Source organism: Crocodylus porosus, unplaced genomic scaffold, assembly GCF_001723895.1.
Source record: "Crocodylus porosus isolate Cpor-Errol unplaced genomic scaffold, CroPor_comp1, whole genome shotgun sequence".
Lineage (NCBI taxonomy): Eukaryota > Metazoa > Chordata > Crocodylia > Crocodylidae > Crocodylus > Crocodylus porosus.
Window position 1 is genome coordinate 21,024,265 of NW_017728918.1, and position 17,577 is coordinate 21,041,841.

Here is a 17,577-nt window from a genome sequence, read left to right on the forward strand (position 1 = left end):
CCCTGAGCTGGTTCTCCTCCCACGCTTCCCCAGCTGTTTCCCCTTTAAACAAACCGCGGCTAATGAGTCACGCGGGTTCTGCTGCTGCTCTGCCGTGACACCTACCGCCGCTTCCAGCCCCACCGCGATTCCTGCCGCCGGTGAGTTGTTTTTGTTTATTCTTTCTTCCTCTTTCCTTTCCCCATGGTGTGTTGCCCCCCCGGGTCCCCCTGGGATCCTTCGGGGTTCGTTCCTTCGCCACGCCCCGGGACAGTGGGTTTGAAATATCACTCTGGTATTGAATCAAGATCTCCCAGTTCTGGGCAAGTAATCGTTAACATCTTGACTGCCGTATAAAAGGTGCATACCAATAACGTCTCATCCTCCTCTTTCTTCTGCTGTGTTTTGAAAGGATAAGCCTGTCTCAAATTAGTTACATGTCTAAGTGTAGGATGAGGTTTTGGCCAGTGAATCATAGGCCTCTGGCAGACATAGCATTTGTCAAACAATCTATACAACAATTGAGTGATAAATTGTAATATGCCACATGCTAAACCACTTTATCGTACCTCAAAATGGCAAATCAGCCACAAATATGCTCCACATATGCTGGGTGTTTTGTATGGTGTTTTTATTTTGAGGTATGGCAGGTTACAATTTATAGCATAACTAATACAAGTTTGGGATCTAGAATAAAATTCTTCAAATTCTAATCACAGAACTGCATTTCTAAGTGTACTGTGGAACAAACAGGGCCATAAAAGTACTTTCAATTGAACATATAGAAATTAAGTCAAACTTACAAGCTGTCTGTACAAATCACTATTTGATAAGCATGTAAGTTACTTAAATCATAGCAGTTGAATTTGTTCAGGCATACCCTTCCTGCAGCCATATTCAAACATAGGCACGTAACTCAGTGTTGTAGGTGGGTGCCATATTTAGAGGAGGGAAAGGATTTTGGACACTGCTTTTTTCCTCAGTATATTTCCTATTGGCTGGCTTAGGTATCTTTGCCCTACTCAGCCTGCTGGATGTTGTGAATTATACTGTCAAGTGCCTAACTCTTCCCACTTACTATTTTGGGAGAATACATGCAAATAACTTACGGTGGTGAATTCTATTTCTAGAGCTCGATACCTAATAATTCATCGGTCGGTATCTGTGTGGATCTTGGGTCTGTTTTTAAAACGTAGACTGACTTCATCACATTCATTGTAATTAACCCACTGATTCATTTAAGGAGATTAGCATAATGTGACAGGTTGTCATAATGATCAATGACAATATCAGTTCCCACTGGGGATTTGTTATTGAGGTGAGAAAGGTCAATGTATAGGGAAACACAACAACAGCTGATCACCATTATATTAGTAACCTTTGTTTCCAAGTCCTGTGGCATTATTTAAAACTAGTCTGTCTGTGTGGGAGTTCTGCCAGTATCTGAGATTTTAAGAATCTGACATGAAAAGGAGAAATGTCTTTTTAATAAAAAAGATTACTCTAAACTCTAAGTGTACAGTTGCTGAAAAGAATATAAACATTCAAACAAAGAGGATTTTTAGGGAGTTTCAACAAATTATATCAGAGGTCATGATCTGGTGGTGACTTGCCTTTGGATGTATTCCTCTGCCAAAATACAAAAAAAGAAAAAAAATTGGGGGTGGGGGGGCAGGAACATGGATGGACGATATTCTCACTGCTTTGTAATAACTAAGCCTACTTTTTGGAACTAGGTTGCCTAATGCTGATTCAAGTGTGCATATTTAAACAGAGGAAGATATGACCCATAGCTATGCTTAAATAACTTGTGGCAGAGAACAAAAGGCAAGGGGGTTACGGTTTTAAAGACAAAGGGTTATAGTAATAAGAACTTATTGTTACCCATTTCTGGTTTGTGCAAATCCTGACGGTTCCAATAACTGTTTCCATTCTTGAATGTTTTGGAGCGATTTCAATGTGAAGTTGGGGAGGTCTTAATGAATAAAATTAGAGGTTATTCTGCAGGTAGGGAACTGTGAGAAAAGGTAAACAAACTCACAGGCCCAACATCCAAACTGCCTTTTCCTTTTTGGTCTCAAAAATATCCTGTCACTCAAAGTAGTTCACAGCGTCCAAAGGGACTGATAGGCATGCTTGAAATATAGCTCATCTACTATATGAACAATGTCAGGGAGAAACATCTGAAAGGACAGCTAGGACAATGGCATCCCGATTGCCTTATTATTTGTTTGGGGAACTAATGCTGAACCCAATTTGTCTGTCATCTGCGTAGTCATGGTTACCACTGCAGTAGCTAAAAGTATTTCTATGCAACAGACGTTCCAGCTAGTACAGATGTACCCAAGACAGGTTTATGTTAGGTAACTTAGGTGCATCTGGGAAGAAGCAGCAGCACAGGGCTCATAAGCTACCAGCCCAAAAAATAAGTAGATGCTGACATTAAGTTACAACCATGGGAAGAAACAGAGCACATAGCTATATCTACACAAATTGCAGTGGCTGCAGCAGAGACCTGCCTTAAGTGCTCACTCTGTTGCCAGCCTTGGTCATTTTCAGGGACCTAAGCCAAGCTACAGAAGTGCTTCTGTGCAGAAGGCCCCAAAGCCAGTTTCTAAGTGATTGTAAATGACCGGCTTGGTCAGCAAAGTACCATGTCCAGCTAAACAAGTAATGAGATCCAAGTAAACAGAGCACATGGCCTGATGCAAGATACTTTAACGGAAGGTTATACATTAAGTAATCCAATTTTATTATATTGTAACTTTAATAGTAGTGATTGATGTAACCCAAATGTATTAGATGCTATTTTGCTATTATAAATATACTTTTAAGTTTCTTGGATGTAAAAAAAAAAAAGGATTCTCAGAGAAGACCATAAACTAAAAAAGAAATGGAAAAGTTTTGAGACGCATTCCACCGAGGTGAAGGAAAAGAGATAATAAACCCTTCCTTTTACTTTCCCAAGGAGAGAAATCCCAAATAATTGACATCCTACAGGCCCAGGCGAGAACTGGTTCAGTCTAGTTCCAAAAATTGTAGTGAAACAAAAATGTTTAAATAAAAACGTTTATTAGAATGAGAACATTTATTAGAATATTTAAAATATAGGGTATAGACTGGAGGGAAATTTTGAGAACTCGGCAAATTCAAGACCTGCCAATCTGCATGTCAGTTTTCTCTCCGCTCTTGAGTCTTCCTAGTTGCTATAGGTAAGAATCTAAGTTGGAGCAGGCAATTATTTCAGGTGGAGGGCTGCTTAACAAAGTTTGGTGAGCTTTTGAGGGTCACCTGGGTGGCCTCTCCCCTTGACAGTTCCCCAGCCCCCTGGTCACCATCTTGGAACCAGAAGTCCTGCCCCTAGCTCCTGAAAGTTTCCACCAGAAGTCCCTCCCTTTGCCCCCCAGAAATACTCCTTTTGGGAGGTGGGTGGTTACCATGTTAGAACCAGAAAAAAAACAAATCGTACAATAAAAGTCAAACACCTACTATAACATATTTTCATTTTATTACAAAAAATATTTTTCTCATGATTTGTGTTCATGCATTGTATACATAAACAGTGATTGTATAATAACTCCAAAATAAATCTTAGTCTTGTATATTGTGTGAGGGGTATGGTTAGAGGGGGGGGTGTGCGTCTGGCAGGGTGTTGGGGGTATGTGTGTATGGTAGGGTGTGTGTGTGTGTGTGTATGCTGGGGTGTGGATGTGGGTGTCTGTGGGGGAGGTTGTGAGGGGGTGTGGCTGTGTATGGGGGCAATAGGGTATGTTGGGGGGTTGTGGATTTAAGGGTGCAGGTGTGAGGGAGGGTGGGGATGTGTGAACCCCACCCCCAATACACACACACACACACACACACACACACACACACACTCTCTCGCTCTCTCTCCCCATGGCGCAGCAGGTGGAGGTGCTTGGGGCACTGGGGCCTGGCAGTGCATGGCATCAGCCAGTGCTGCATAGTGCAGTGAGGAGCGCAGCCCCTGGTGGACTGTCTCTATTGCGGGTACTCCCTGCCATGCCCCAACATGAGTGGGAAGCTCCAGGCGCTGGAGCCACCTACCTGCCACTGCTTCCTGCTTCACAGGCCCCGGGAGTCCATGGGGAATCAGGGGCCAGGGCTCCCTTTCACTTCCCTTGCAGTCCCAAGACCTGTGGCAAGGAGCTGTGCAGGTAGCTGGCTCCAGTGTCTGGACCTTCCGTCCCATAGCATGTGAGTGCATGGACTGCACATGCATGGTGAGAAGTGCTGGCAATGTGAGGGCTTTGCCCCTCACTGCGATGTGCAGCTCTGGTCAGAGCCATGTGCTGCTGGGAAGCACCTCCTGCGCCAGGCACAAGCACCCCCACCACCTGCTGCCACTATCTACCAGGGTTGTGTGCAACAAGCGAACTGTGGGGGCATTCCCACACCCCTCCCCCTTCCCTGACACCCACACCTTGCCTACCCCAGCTCTGCACTGTCATCAGCCCCAGCCCCATGCTTTGCGCTCCTGTCCATGTGCAGCTCTGCCCTTACCCCCGCCCCCAGCACTTCCCTACGTGCTACCCAAAGTGAGCGGGACCCCAAGGAAGTCATGCAGCCCTCACCCCAGAAGCTGTGTGATGCCCAGGCCAGGCCTTTCTGCCGACAAGGTTGGGAGTAAGGCACAATAGGGTATGTTTGCAGGTGTGTACACATGAGCGCCTCACTCCCACCCTCATGGGTGGAAGGGCTAGGCAGGATACAAGTAGTTGGTGGGCACTGTGGGCCAAATGAAAGTGTCTGGTGGACCAGATGTGGCCCATGGGCCATATTTTGCTTGCCTCAATCTATATACTGCTGTCATAGGTATCATGTTGGGGGTTTTTTGTATTTTGATGTATAAGCAATAAAAGGTCAGACTGTAGACCTGTTTCTTGCCTCTTTTATCAGCAACCAACCTGCAAATTTACCTGTAATCCAGATAACACCTCTTGGCAAGGATTTGTTTGGGTGATATATTTTATTGAACCAACCGTATGGTTGGGGGGCATAAACAAACTTTACCATAGTACCCTTCCTCAGGTCTCTTGCTTAAACCTTAAAACACAAGAACAAAGTAGGCAGGAAACAGTGAACATCAAGATGAAAAACCTGTATTGTTTAAACACCTGTCTTAAAATATCAATCTGTCATAAAAAACGTACCTGATCAAAGAAAGCAAGAGGTTTTGGCTTTTATCTGCAGTCCCTAAGTGTCTGGGAAAATCTGTAAAGCCAACAGATTATTTTGTGCTTGAGTCTTTTTTTTTTTTTTAAATATATATATATATATAGCATTAGAAAGAACAAATTGAGTGAGGCCTCTTATCTAACTTTAAAGTGTTCTCATTTGTCTATTTGCAATACATCTAGATTTTTAAAAGTGTTCTTATGATTACTTTAAGAACATCAGGAAGCCTATAAATTACATGTGTGGTTGTAAACAGTCAGCTGTGTAGCAATGACGCAACCTTCACTTGTGATGAACTGATATCAGTTCATCACATCATATTTGTTTTGTATTTAAAATCAGTTAAAGCCTTCCTGAATCTTGCTAACAGTGTAACCCTAATACTTTTTTGTATTCTGTAACTGTCAAGACTATATATGATTGCAGAATTTTTTTACTTATATCATAAAGATACATTTCATAACTTAAGTGTTTCTATTCATTTTAATAATCCCTACAAAGCATAACACTGAATGATTTTTTTTACTAGAATTCCTTTCACTTAGTTCTTCCTGAATAGCTGATAAATATTGTACCAGTAATATCAGTTTTATTTAATAAAAGTCTACTTAGATGGCAGAAGGAGATAGTGGTTGGATAGTGGAGGAGAGAAGGAATAAAACAGCCAAGAATTGCATGGGTGTTTCAAGAAGCAAGAATTTTTGTGATATATTTATTAGACCAACTAATAAAGTTGGGAGAGTTATTGTGCAAGCGTTCAAGCATCAGGTGTCCTTCCAAAGGTCATCAAGTGCTTGTACACAGGTCTTCTAGCTATATAGTTGGTCTAAGAAAAGATATTGGAAAAAAAATCCTTGCCTCAGACTTTCTTGGACCAGCATGGGTATATAAAATGTAAAGCCCTACCCTGGTTGTTTTGGACAGGCACAATTGGGAAAGTAGTTCCATATTCCCATAGAATATAAAGCCAAAATAAACCATTATGGTCATTCAGTTAGATCTTGCATAGCACAAACCATTGGACTTTCCTACATTAATTCCTGTATCAGAGGCCAACAGCTATGTTTCAAGTGGAGCATATATTTTTTTTCCAAGGAAGAGTACAGGAACCCTAAACTGTTAATCTTGATTTTATAGATATTTTATTGTGATGGAGAACCGACCAGTCCCTGTTTCCCATTACTAAAAACCACAATTTAAAATGTGTGCTTTATTTCAAGTATGAATTCCAGCTAATGGAAATGGAACACTTTTGTCTTCCAGATTGAAGAGCTCTTTGCTATTGGATTTCTTTTTATGACATAGATAGTTTATAGATCATAATTAATTCACTCCTTAACTTTCTTTTTGATAAACTAAATAAATTAAGTTCCCAGAGTCTTTCATTCTAAGGCTCGTCTTCCCACTTAATCATTCTCACTGCCCTTCTAAACTGTCTCCATCTTTCAATATCCAACTTGAAGTGCAGACACCGTGCTTGCTGTATGGCTTAAAATTATTTCAGCGTAGACAATGTACTCAGTGCTGTACAAGATACACAGTGAATCTAGTTTGTCATAAGGAGCTTACCAAAGACAAAGCCAACTATTTTAATTGTTAGGAACTAATATCAACTGACTTTTGTAGGTGGAACATGTTACAATGTTTATTGTTAGTATTGTGTATTGCTTCTTGTTAATAAGTTCTTGTTTTAAATTTCTGAAGCTTTTACCAAAGATTAAGAAATTGCGTTACAGTTTTTTGTCAAGTTAATGACTACCTTAAGTTGTACCCTTTCTGAAAAATTGAAACCAAAATGCTTTAGCCATTTCCAAGATAGAGTTGGGGAAATATAAGTAGCCTTGACCATGTTAACATGTTTACCCCAGCATACTCATCACCTAAGCCTCCTTCTTCCCCCTTCCCACATACATGAAGGGTTAAAGAAATGATAGATGTCAAGGTTATGCTCCAAGCAGTGCAGTATTTTGGAACCTCTATACAAATGCACATCAGGAGGAGTGCTGCCACATTCTCAACCAGTTGTAGGGCAGCCCCACATGAAATGCATTGTAGTATCTAGACTTGAGGTAATGCTGGCATAGACAGCCAGATTTTAAACTGAAACAAAGGGTAGCAGCCCACTCACCAGATGCAGCTGGTGAAAGGCACTCCCAGATACCATCTCAACTTGAAGATCCAGGTGTAGGACAGGATTAAGGAACACCCCAAAGCTGTGAATCTGTGCGACTTGGAGAGACGGAACTCACTGAAAGATGTCTCCCAATACTGTCCCCAGATCAAGCCGTCTGGATTCACCTTCCAGTGATTCACCTGAATCCAGTCCCCAACTTTAGCCAGGCACTAGAAAAGGACAGAAACCAGTAGAATCATTAATCTGTCTGCAGCCTTGAGCACTGATCTTCTCAGGATGCAAAAGCCTCCAAACGCATGTCTATTTTTAGAGCCTTAAAGAGATGTTGTAGTTTTTTAGGTTAAAAAACCCAAAAACAACTCATATCATCTATGTTTTGAATTTTTACCTCTTGCAAGATAGACCCATTTGGCCTGGCTCGTACCTAAAGTCTCAATAAGGATAAATAACATGGTGCAGGAACAGGTGATGGTGATTATATAGGTGTTACTCTTCCCTTAAAGTCTGTCCCAAACTAAAGCCATAGTGTTGCGCTGGGGAACTGTATTACTGATGGCATATTTTTTTGAGACATAAAATCAAAGTCAGAAGCATTTAGTCATTAAATATCACAAGGAACTTGTCCCAAGAAAAGTTGGTTAAAATATGGTATAATGTTTAAATTCGTAGGTAATTATAGTCTCCCCATGGTATGTGTGTTACTTTACCATTTCAAATAAATACTGTATTAATTTCCTGTCCCAAACTGTGGAGTGCTTTAATGATGTTATGTTAAACCACATAGGTTGCTATCTTTCAGTAGTTAAGTGGCTCACTGTGTCACTTCTGCATCAGTTAAAGTTTGTGAATATTTTTAGATGAATTTGTTGCATTCCTAATGCAGACAGTATTGCAGTGCTTGGGGCCAAATTTTGGAAGTGCATGTGCACTTTACATATTGCTGCTTAAGAATATGCAAACTACGATGCATCTGCTCAGACATTGTTTTCTGAATGCAACTTTCAGATAATGATCCTGAATACATTAGCGTGTGTCCTTTAAATACCTGACAGTTGATCATTTTTAAACTCTAAACCAGTCTTTATCTTGGTATAGTTATGTTGTTCCAAAACCAAAAATAATGTGAGAAAATATTGGAAATAGTCTTTGGTTCAGAAGAATTATTCTTGGTAGATATTTTCCTAATTGTATTTGAGTTCTACTTAATTTTGAATGAGCTTCTTTCCAGTCTGTACACCTGACTTAAAAAAATGTGTGATATAAAGGAAATATCAACTAAATACTGTTTTTAAGAATGAGAGATTTTTTTAAATTGATTTCACAGGTTGATCCAAAAGAGCTAATTAAAACAGTCACAAAGCATGTTACTCAGTGTGACTGTGCAGACTGGCCTGAAGAAATAGCAGCTTTGATCAACCAGTTGCACTATTACAATGAACAACTGCTGGACTTCACCCAGGCTCAAATTCTTCAAGGCCTTGGCAAAGGAGTGGATGTTCAGAGATTTACAGCAGATGGACAGTACAAGAGAGAAACTATACTAGGCTTAGCAGAGTAAGTAATGCCTTCTGTGATAACACTTTTGTTTTTCTTATGTGGAAATATTTGAGATTAAATACAAAAAAGTACATTTTTAGCAGAACTGACCTTTAGAAGTATTTTTAGTTATTACATACTCTGTAAATTTATTTTGCAATGTTGCTATAAATGAGTCATTTTCCTCCAGCCGTTCTGGTCAGCTGAAGTGTTTTTCTAGCCAAGTGGATCAATAATTTCAGGATTTTAATAATAAGGAGACTTCTGTCACCTGAGTTCTTTAACAACAATTTTGCCAAATATAAAAATAGGGAGACCATTATTAATGGGAGAACATAACAAGAAGGCTTTATTTTCCATTGTTAAATGTAAATAAGTTATAGATAAAACCTTTGATTAATTTATTTCATTTTTGCTGGCATATATTGCAAACATTTATGTGCTGTTTTCCCCCCTGAAATCTCATAAACTGTACTTAAAGGTAAATCTCAAAGCATGAATTAGTAACATAATACTGTCAGCTGTTCAAAATTCCTCAGGCAATTTTACTGTTGAATTTAAATTCTAAAACATCTTTACCTCTAGTTTTGGATTTCTCCACAGTAAATGTCAGGTTACAGAGGCTGCACACCAACATTCATTTCCACCAGAAGAAATTTCTTAGGGTAGAAAAATAGCCCAGGAGCCAAACTGAATGGACCTCCCAGCCCCGAGTCAGGAGAGCTTCACAGACAAGCTCTCCAGCCAGGGGGCAGCAGTGAGCTTCTTCCTATCCACCCCTGCACTTCGGGGAGCCCATAAATCGGTAGCCTGGGAAGGGGGCAGGTTTTCAAGTGGCATTTGGCAGCTGCTGAAAATCAGAACATCTGCTACAGTCAGAACATTGGCAGCTTAATACCAGATTTCTAATACTTACTAACAAGTAGAGTATGTAGAGTAATCTTGCGAGAGGCAAGTTATATAATCTTTTTAATTTTTAATTGTCCTGTACTATGCAAAAAGTTTCTGAAGAAAATATGTAAATAGCTGTACACTTTTGTCCTGGACTTGGCTTGTGGCTGAATTTTTAATAGAATAGGGTCACCAAGTAATGCTGTTAAGCATGCTATCACAAACTAAGGGTCCTGTGCAGAAGCCTTTTCTCTAACTTTACTATACTGCAACCAATAAATATTTTATTTGCATACGGATTTCATACAGACTGCATATAGATTGCATTAAAGCTGCTCTTAATTTTTCTGTTCAAATTGCCTGTCCTTTATTTGCTTCCTCAAGGAGCTGATTGCATGCTGACAGATCAATTATGTTTTGTTTTCTTATTTGGGGCAATACGTTCAGTATGCAAATGTTTAGGATTCTTTATTTTGGATGAAGCATGCCTAATTACTTTCCTCTTTGCCTCTACGCAAACTAGATATGAAGAGAAATTTACGACAGTTCCTTTTACAGTACATATAGATTATTGAAAACACAAAGTAGAAGTACTAGTAAAAGCTGGATTTCGCAGTGCGTAGTTTGTTCCCTTTTTAGGCAATTGCAAAGATTCCATTAATTGGTTGTTCAGTTCACAGCTCCCTTGCTTTCATCTTCTCAATTGACCCCTAATCTGCATATACTAATGGAAATAACGTGCAAATTTAACATAATTATGGAGCATATTTTTTCTTGCTTATTTTCAAATTATCATAAAATGCCTCATGTTTTGTACCACTCCATAAGTACTGTTTGCAGGAACACTAACACTCAGAAAAGACGGTATCTTGTTTACAAAACAGCTTTCTGCTAATGCGTGTAATTTGCTTTCTAGCACTACTTTACAAACAAAATGGTGTCACTTATATCTTGCATATTTGTTTTCCATTTAGAGGCTATCCTGCAGGCAGATTTTAATTTAAATTAAAAATGTATTCAGTATAGATTTAGGGTTTTTTCCTTCTTTCTTGCCCTTTCTTGCACTGGGCACCCATGATAGTGATGGAAGAAATTGTGTATTGTTGATTTTTGTAGATGTTTCCAGACACTTGATATAGAACTCAATTTAAAAAGATTTGTCAAAATAAATAATATAGAACGAATAAACATGAAGTTATGGAAAATGGATCCTGTGATGCTAACTTGATATAATTTTTTAGTACAATGGACTAGTTTGATGGATGCTTTATTTATATAATATACTGACACATCAGTAAGGCATTGGTTTTCATACCACACAATATCTTGATTAAGAAACTAGATGAGACAGAAAAAGTGGGGCACATTAAATGGCTTAAATACTTGCTGATTGATTTTCAAAATGTGATTGTAAATAACCATGTATTTCTGGTGTAGCCTCAGCATGAATTACTCAGATTATTTTAATTTTCAAAGAGTACCAAAAAGGGCTTTAAGTGCCATGTGTTCCACATCTCAGTTTGAGGGCTACTGGTCTAAAGACTAACGGTCTAAATGTTTGTATGCCTGGTAAGAGACTGCAATAAATACCACAAGCTTCTTGACTCTGAAATAAATATTAACCAAGAGGGAGACTTTCCGAGGAACAATGTTAAACTTATCTACCTGTCTCTGAAAATTTTCTCCCTAATATTGTAATGTACATTTATCTGTGCAAAATCTTATTTGTTGAGTATAGCTAGTCAAAGAAGGCTATATTTTTTGTGTTTTGAATTTACTGGGATTAAGCCAAGTAAATTAATCTGAGTTGAGGAAGGAAAATGTTCCATTAAGTAGCTGTACGTTTTCTAGCTAAAGTGTGTCCCTCATTGAGTTATTTCTCAACAGGGTAATGCAATAATTTTTTGATTTTTGTTCTTCCTCTTTTTTCCTTGGCTCTTTCTTAACAAGAACCCTAGAAGAAAATGTGTACAAGATTGCTCTTTCTTTGGCTCAACGTTACAGTGTTCCACTTTGGGAAGTTTATATGACCCATCTGGAGTTTCTGTTCACTGACAGTGGGTAAGTGTCATCTGAACTCATTTGCAGCTCTGTTCCATGGGGGTATATTCCCATCCAAGCGAACATGGCAAACTGAAGCAGCTGTTGTTTATTACTAGCTTTGAAATTTTCTGTATTCTCACACAGCCCATTTAAAATGAAAGAGTATTGAAAATCAGGCCTTCTGTAATTAACTAAAAAAAAGAAAAAAGAAAACCAAGAGGTATAACAGGCTCTTTAAGGAACCAGAATCTTGCAGGTGCACCGCTCCTGTTTTTACTAGTCTTTGGGGACTTTGAATCAATATGCAGTTGGGGTGGGGGGGTGGTTTGTTCCTTTTATTTTTACGTAAGGCATGACACCCATCACAAAATGCAGGGCGTTTTTTCTCAAGCTAAGATTTAAAATCTTCCAACATCCCAATACTTTCTTTCATGTGAATGGCAGTTGGTTAATGACTGAGATGTTACTTGATGTGTCACATTTTGAAAAAAAGTGTTAGAGCAGTTCTAAAATGTGCTCGGGCTACAATAGCAGCTGGAGTGTCCACATTCCCCACTCCTTCCTCTAGCTGCCATCTCCTGCCTTTGCCCCAGGGAGCAGAGCAGTGCATAAGCTTGAGGAGCTTGGCATGAGTCCAGGGCCTTGCTGGGAGGAAGGGGCAGGGGCAGGGCTAGTAGAGGGAAATTGGGGTTGTTCACTGTGCTATGGGGGGGCGGGGAGGGAGGGAAGTATATGTTTGGTGTGCCTGGCGCAGCCCACACAGCATATAGCCCCCAGGGCCTTAGGAATTGGACAGCCCTGGTATAACCCATAGGATTACATGAAGGTCCATTGGTTACTACATCCATTGCTAACAGTAGAAAAAAGCATATAATAACAAGTACAAGAAAATGTATTATCAGTGTTTATGTTGCTAATGTTTATATGTATCGAATGCTACTAAATATAACTAGCCTACTGGTGCAGTATTAATGTCAGTTTAAAACGAATGCGGTGTGATGCAGCCTCACAAAAGGTGAATGCAGTTTTGGGCTGCATCAATAGAAGCATTAGGTACAAGACATGGGAGGCAACAGTGCCTGTCTGCTCAGCACTGGTTAGGCCACATCTAGAGTATTTTGTGCTGTGCTGGGATTTGCATTTAAAGAAGGAGATTGAGAAGTTAGAGAAGGTCCAGAGGCGGGTGACAAAGATGATCAAGGGCTTGGAAGCCAAGTCACATGAGAAGAAGCTGAAGGAACATGTTCAGCTCATGGAAAATGTATTTAAGAGGGGACATGATAGCAGTCTTCAAATACTTGAAAGGCTATCATAAAAAAAGGAAAGCAGCTTTTTTCTCTTGCTGCACAGAGGAGGATTCTGGCCAGTGACATTATTTCAGGATCTCAGTGGGCACGTCTACACATGCACTTTAAAATAGGCTAATGCACATTAATGTGCATTCAATCCTCACAAAAAGTGCTCTATCACTAATACTCTTTAAAATAGGCTAACGCTCATTTTTCTAGTACTTCACAATAGAGGTACTAAATTTAATTCCCATTACCTGAAGCAAATTAATAAATGTGTAGATGTGCCAAGTGTAAATTGAATTAAAGAGCAAAAAAGGAGCACTCTGATCTGCTCTTATGACAGTCACAGCCAAGCTTGTTTCAAGTTTAAAAAATATTAGCTTTATATTGTAAATGTGTAAGCAGCCATAGCTTTTAGTAGTGCTGTGCCTCTTCTAACAGCACTTGTTAATTACAGTTCAGAAAGGTTTCATTAAGTACGAGACAACATAGAGAGGCACCTAGATTCTGAGGATGAAGTACCATTCTGATTTTCTCTCTCTCAAAGCCTGAGAGAGAGAAGCTTAAGTTACAAGCTTATTAAATGTATTTAATGGTTAAAAAAAATTACACATTAAAAGAGAAGAACCTGCTTTCCCTGTTAGATGCTTAAATACAATCCTTTTCCACCCACGTATAATACCCGGAACAGGGGTGCACTGATGCAGATTTTTGGGGCCAATACCAATTAGCCAATATTTAAGGAGGCATATCGGCCGATACCAATCTGATACAGCTGCCTCCAGGTGGTAAGTCTGTTGTGGTGGAAGGGAGGGGGGGCAGATCAACACCACCTGCGGTGAGAGAGTAGTGGTCAGGCGGTGGGGGCATGGGATGGAGGCACAGTTTCTGTGGGGAGTAACTCCTGCCACTGCTTGCACCTGGAGAGGGCGGGTGGGGGGTGTGACCCCCAGGTCTACGCTGGCCAGGTGGGCAAGCTGGAGCTGGCACTGCATGGGGCTCTTCTCAGCAGTGGTGGGCTCAGAGTGGGTGCTGGGAAGGGGGCCACAGCTGCCCCACATTTCACTGCAGCTCCGCTCCCAGCGCCGCACTGCTGCCAGCCACCTGGCACCGTCTTGGCTTTTCCAGCATGTGGGTGGAGGTGGGACATGGAGCTGGGTTGTGCTTGGTAGCGCACGGCTGGGAGCAGAGCTACAGCAAAATTTGGGATGACTGCAGCCGCTCCCAGTGGTGCCTGTTGTCAAGCCCAAACCTATTGAGAAGGGCCCTGCACTGCACTGGCTCTAGCCCACCCTGTGCAGATCCAGGGGCACCCCCCGCCCCACCCTCCCAGGGTGCAAGCAGCAGTGGGAGCTGCCTCCCTCCACGAGCTGCGCCTCCGTCCTGTGCTCCTGCCTTTCATAGGTAGTGCCTCCTTCCTCCCCCTCTCCCTCACTGCAGGAGCATTGATCTACCCCCTGACACCCCTTCCCTCCACCTTCCTCTTCTAATTTACCAGCTAGAGGCAGCTCTCCATGCTGCCAGCTTTGCTGCGTCCTATGCTGCGGTTGCATGCAGCACGGACGTTTATTGGCCAAATTATTGGCCCTTTGGGCCAGTATCCGATGCAGCAAATATTCTTTATATTGGTACCGATCCAATATCAAACCGAGGTATGGTGCACCTCTACTGGAAAACATTAGCACATCCATTTTTCTAACATGCCCTCATCTTAGTTTTAAGAGTAAGTCACAAAACATGGGGGTTTTTAAAATCTTTTTTGATGAGGGAGAAGTAGGATCATCAATATATTTCAGTTAGGTACCCAGCAGGTGGAATTTGATATGACCCTCAGGATGAAAATGTAGATCCACTGAGGTGAATGAAGAGACCCCCAGTGGCTTCACTAGGGCCAGAATTTAAGTTTTTTGCTGCAGCTTCTACCATTTTCTTCATTCTGTCATCTGCAAATTAGAATTCATAGGAGGCTGCAGTCAGCAAAATATAAAATAAGGTCCTTTTTCCAAATGAAATGCAACAATTTATCTTAATTTGATGTATAATACCGTAAGACACCCAAGAACAAGCTTTTGTTGTACCATAATCTCATTTTAAGGATGATTGACAGCATGTGGCTATTGCAGTATATTTCAATTTGGGGATTATGGTATTAATAATGCATATAGTATTGTTTGTTAATGTTGAAATGAAGGCAAGTTTATTCTAAGAAGTACTCCAACATGCATTATTTGTATAAGCCAGTTCCTGGACCGAATCTTAAAATGCTCACATACTTTACACATGCTGCTCTAGTAATCGTTCCTTTGATTAATTGATGGCAAATAATCATATGGCGTTCTGTTGTGCTTTTAATTAGACTTTGTGGTGATTACCTACATTAAAATTATCTTTGAAGTTCTAAAGGGAAAGAAAACTTGTCCTTTCTATAGTAGCTACTGAGAAGGGGGCTTGATTACACAAATCTATAAAATGTGTAGGCACATGATAATTTAAGGAGCAGGAAGTTTTAGTATTTATCATGTCAGTGAACTTATTCACATATCTGTCTTGACAACATAATTAAACAAACTGCAGATTTAAGCAAGTTTCATTGTGGGCCCAACTGTGCAAACAGACTACTGTGGCTACAGGAAAATGACTGTAAACTTTATATATAGAATACTTTATACAGAGACTAACTCTCCTTTATAAGTAATGGCTCACTTTCTTGTCAAAAGTACTCCCCTACCCCCAGCACTGTAGAGTTAGCGCAGCTTTGTAGTAACAAAGTGGATAATACTGCTATAAACATTTTTATTGTCAGGTATGTACCAAATGTAGAAACTATTATTACAATAAATTTATGGCCTCATTTTCCTGCTGAAAGATTATTTTTGTAGTGCCTATAAAAGGAAAATCATCTGATATTTTCCTTCATACTGTTTCTACAGAGACAGTATACAAAAAAAAATGCATTTTAAAATGTGAAAATGGGCAGCTGTTATTAATAAATTCAGTTTTAATCAGTAATATTATGTTTATTAAGGGCTTTAAGTGATTATATGTAGAGTTGGACTGTACTGCTCTGATTTTGCTCAGTCAGTCCATCAGTAATCCTCAAACCTGTAGTCTACTATGGGTGATAGGAAGATAGTAAATCTCTTGGAAAACATTTTAGCATTGCCTTTCAGTAATTCATTTACGTTGCAGATAATAAATGCTTTCGCTGTTTAAAAATAGTGCTTCATAATATGAGAAGCTATTAAAATGTCTTAAATTGTAAAAGCTTAATTTTCTTACAATTGTAAAAATTAAAAAAAACCTACAGATTTGTTCAGTGATGATCTACTTTTCTGCAAGAGAATAAGAAATCCATTAAAAGAGTTAATTATCATGCAAGTGATGACTTAAATCTAATTTATACCTTCACTTATGTCAGTGGAATAAATCCACTCCTAGAAGGTAGAAGTCTGAGGATTTCTGGTGCGACTAATATGACGGCCTATACTTAAAATGAATGTTTAAAAAGCATTTTTAATAGTCCTTTTCCTTTTTGAAGGAATGTGAAGTATCAAAGGATTTCTTACATGTTCGTGACCATTTTTTTTTTTTTACTCTGTATACTTAAGTACAGGAAATAATATTCACTATTCACTCTTACAGAATTCTCACAAAAATGAACGTTTCTATGTGAGGGTGGATGGAAAAAATGGTATTGCCTCCCATACATATAAATGCAAGAAGCATTTTTTACCTTAAGGCCCCTGGCACTTGTTCATTTAAAGGTTCTGTGGGATCTGATCCCCAGTGTATGGCACCTTAAATTGAACATGTGATAGGTCCAGACCCAGAGCCAACAATCAGATGGTAGTTGGGTATTCCCCCAGACTACACCGAGGCTGGTTTAAGCCCCAGTGCAGTCCTAGCGCTGGAGTTGGCAATCAGCACAGTGTCAGCCCTGGGGCTGGAATTGCCACATGTTCAGTTTAAGGAATTATACAACCAGCCATAAAAATGTTCTATACTTTATGTAAACAAACTGTTTACAAACATTTTTGTAGGTAGAACATTTTTGTTGCTGGTTTTCCATTTTATGGTGCCTTAATTTGGGTGCACAAGTAATACACTAATCATGGCATAAATGTAATGTGTATTAGAGGGCTACTAAGCATCCAGCTTTTAATATTTGACATTGTCTTTTAAACACAGCCTGTCTACAACAGAAATAGAAGAGAGAGCACAAGGTCTTAGTCTCTTTGAAACTTTGAAAACAAGTCCTGAAGCCTTATTTGAACATATGGCCAAATATGTTTACCCAAGTGTTGAAGGCATCGATCACCAGCGGTTGCTCTATTACTTTACTCTGCTTGAAAACTGTGGTTGTTCTGAATTTGTAAAGCATGCTATTAAACCTGAAACACACATACGGCTTCTGAAAAAATTCAAGGTAGTTGCACCAGGTAAGAGAATTTTTTGGCTTTATGCTTTATATTGTATTTACTTTGCAAATGTATTCAGTGTTGTAAC

General features: G+C 39.8%; 1 protein-coding gene across 1 annotated transcript in view; it reads left to right on the top strand.

Annotated features, from left to right (window-relative positions):
- The window catches only part of NBAS (neuroblastoma amplified sequence), a 364,123-nt gene that overhangs the window by 251,346 nt on the left and 95,200 nt on the right, over positions 1–17,577 (top strand). Inside the window, exons 41-43 of the mRNA XM_019538135.1 lie at positions 8,634–8,863; positions 11,687–11,797; positions 17,260–17,510. Coding sequence (XP_019393680.1) covers positions 8,634–8,863; positions 11,687–11,797; positions 17,260–17,510 — 592 coding nt within the window. The remainder of the gene's footprint in view (positions 1–8,633; positions 8,864–11,686; positions 11,798–17,259; positions 17,511–17,577) is intronic.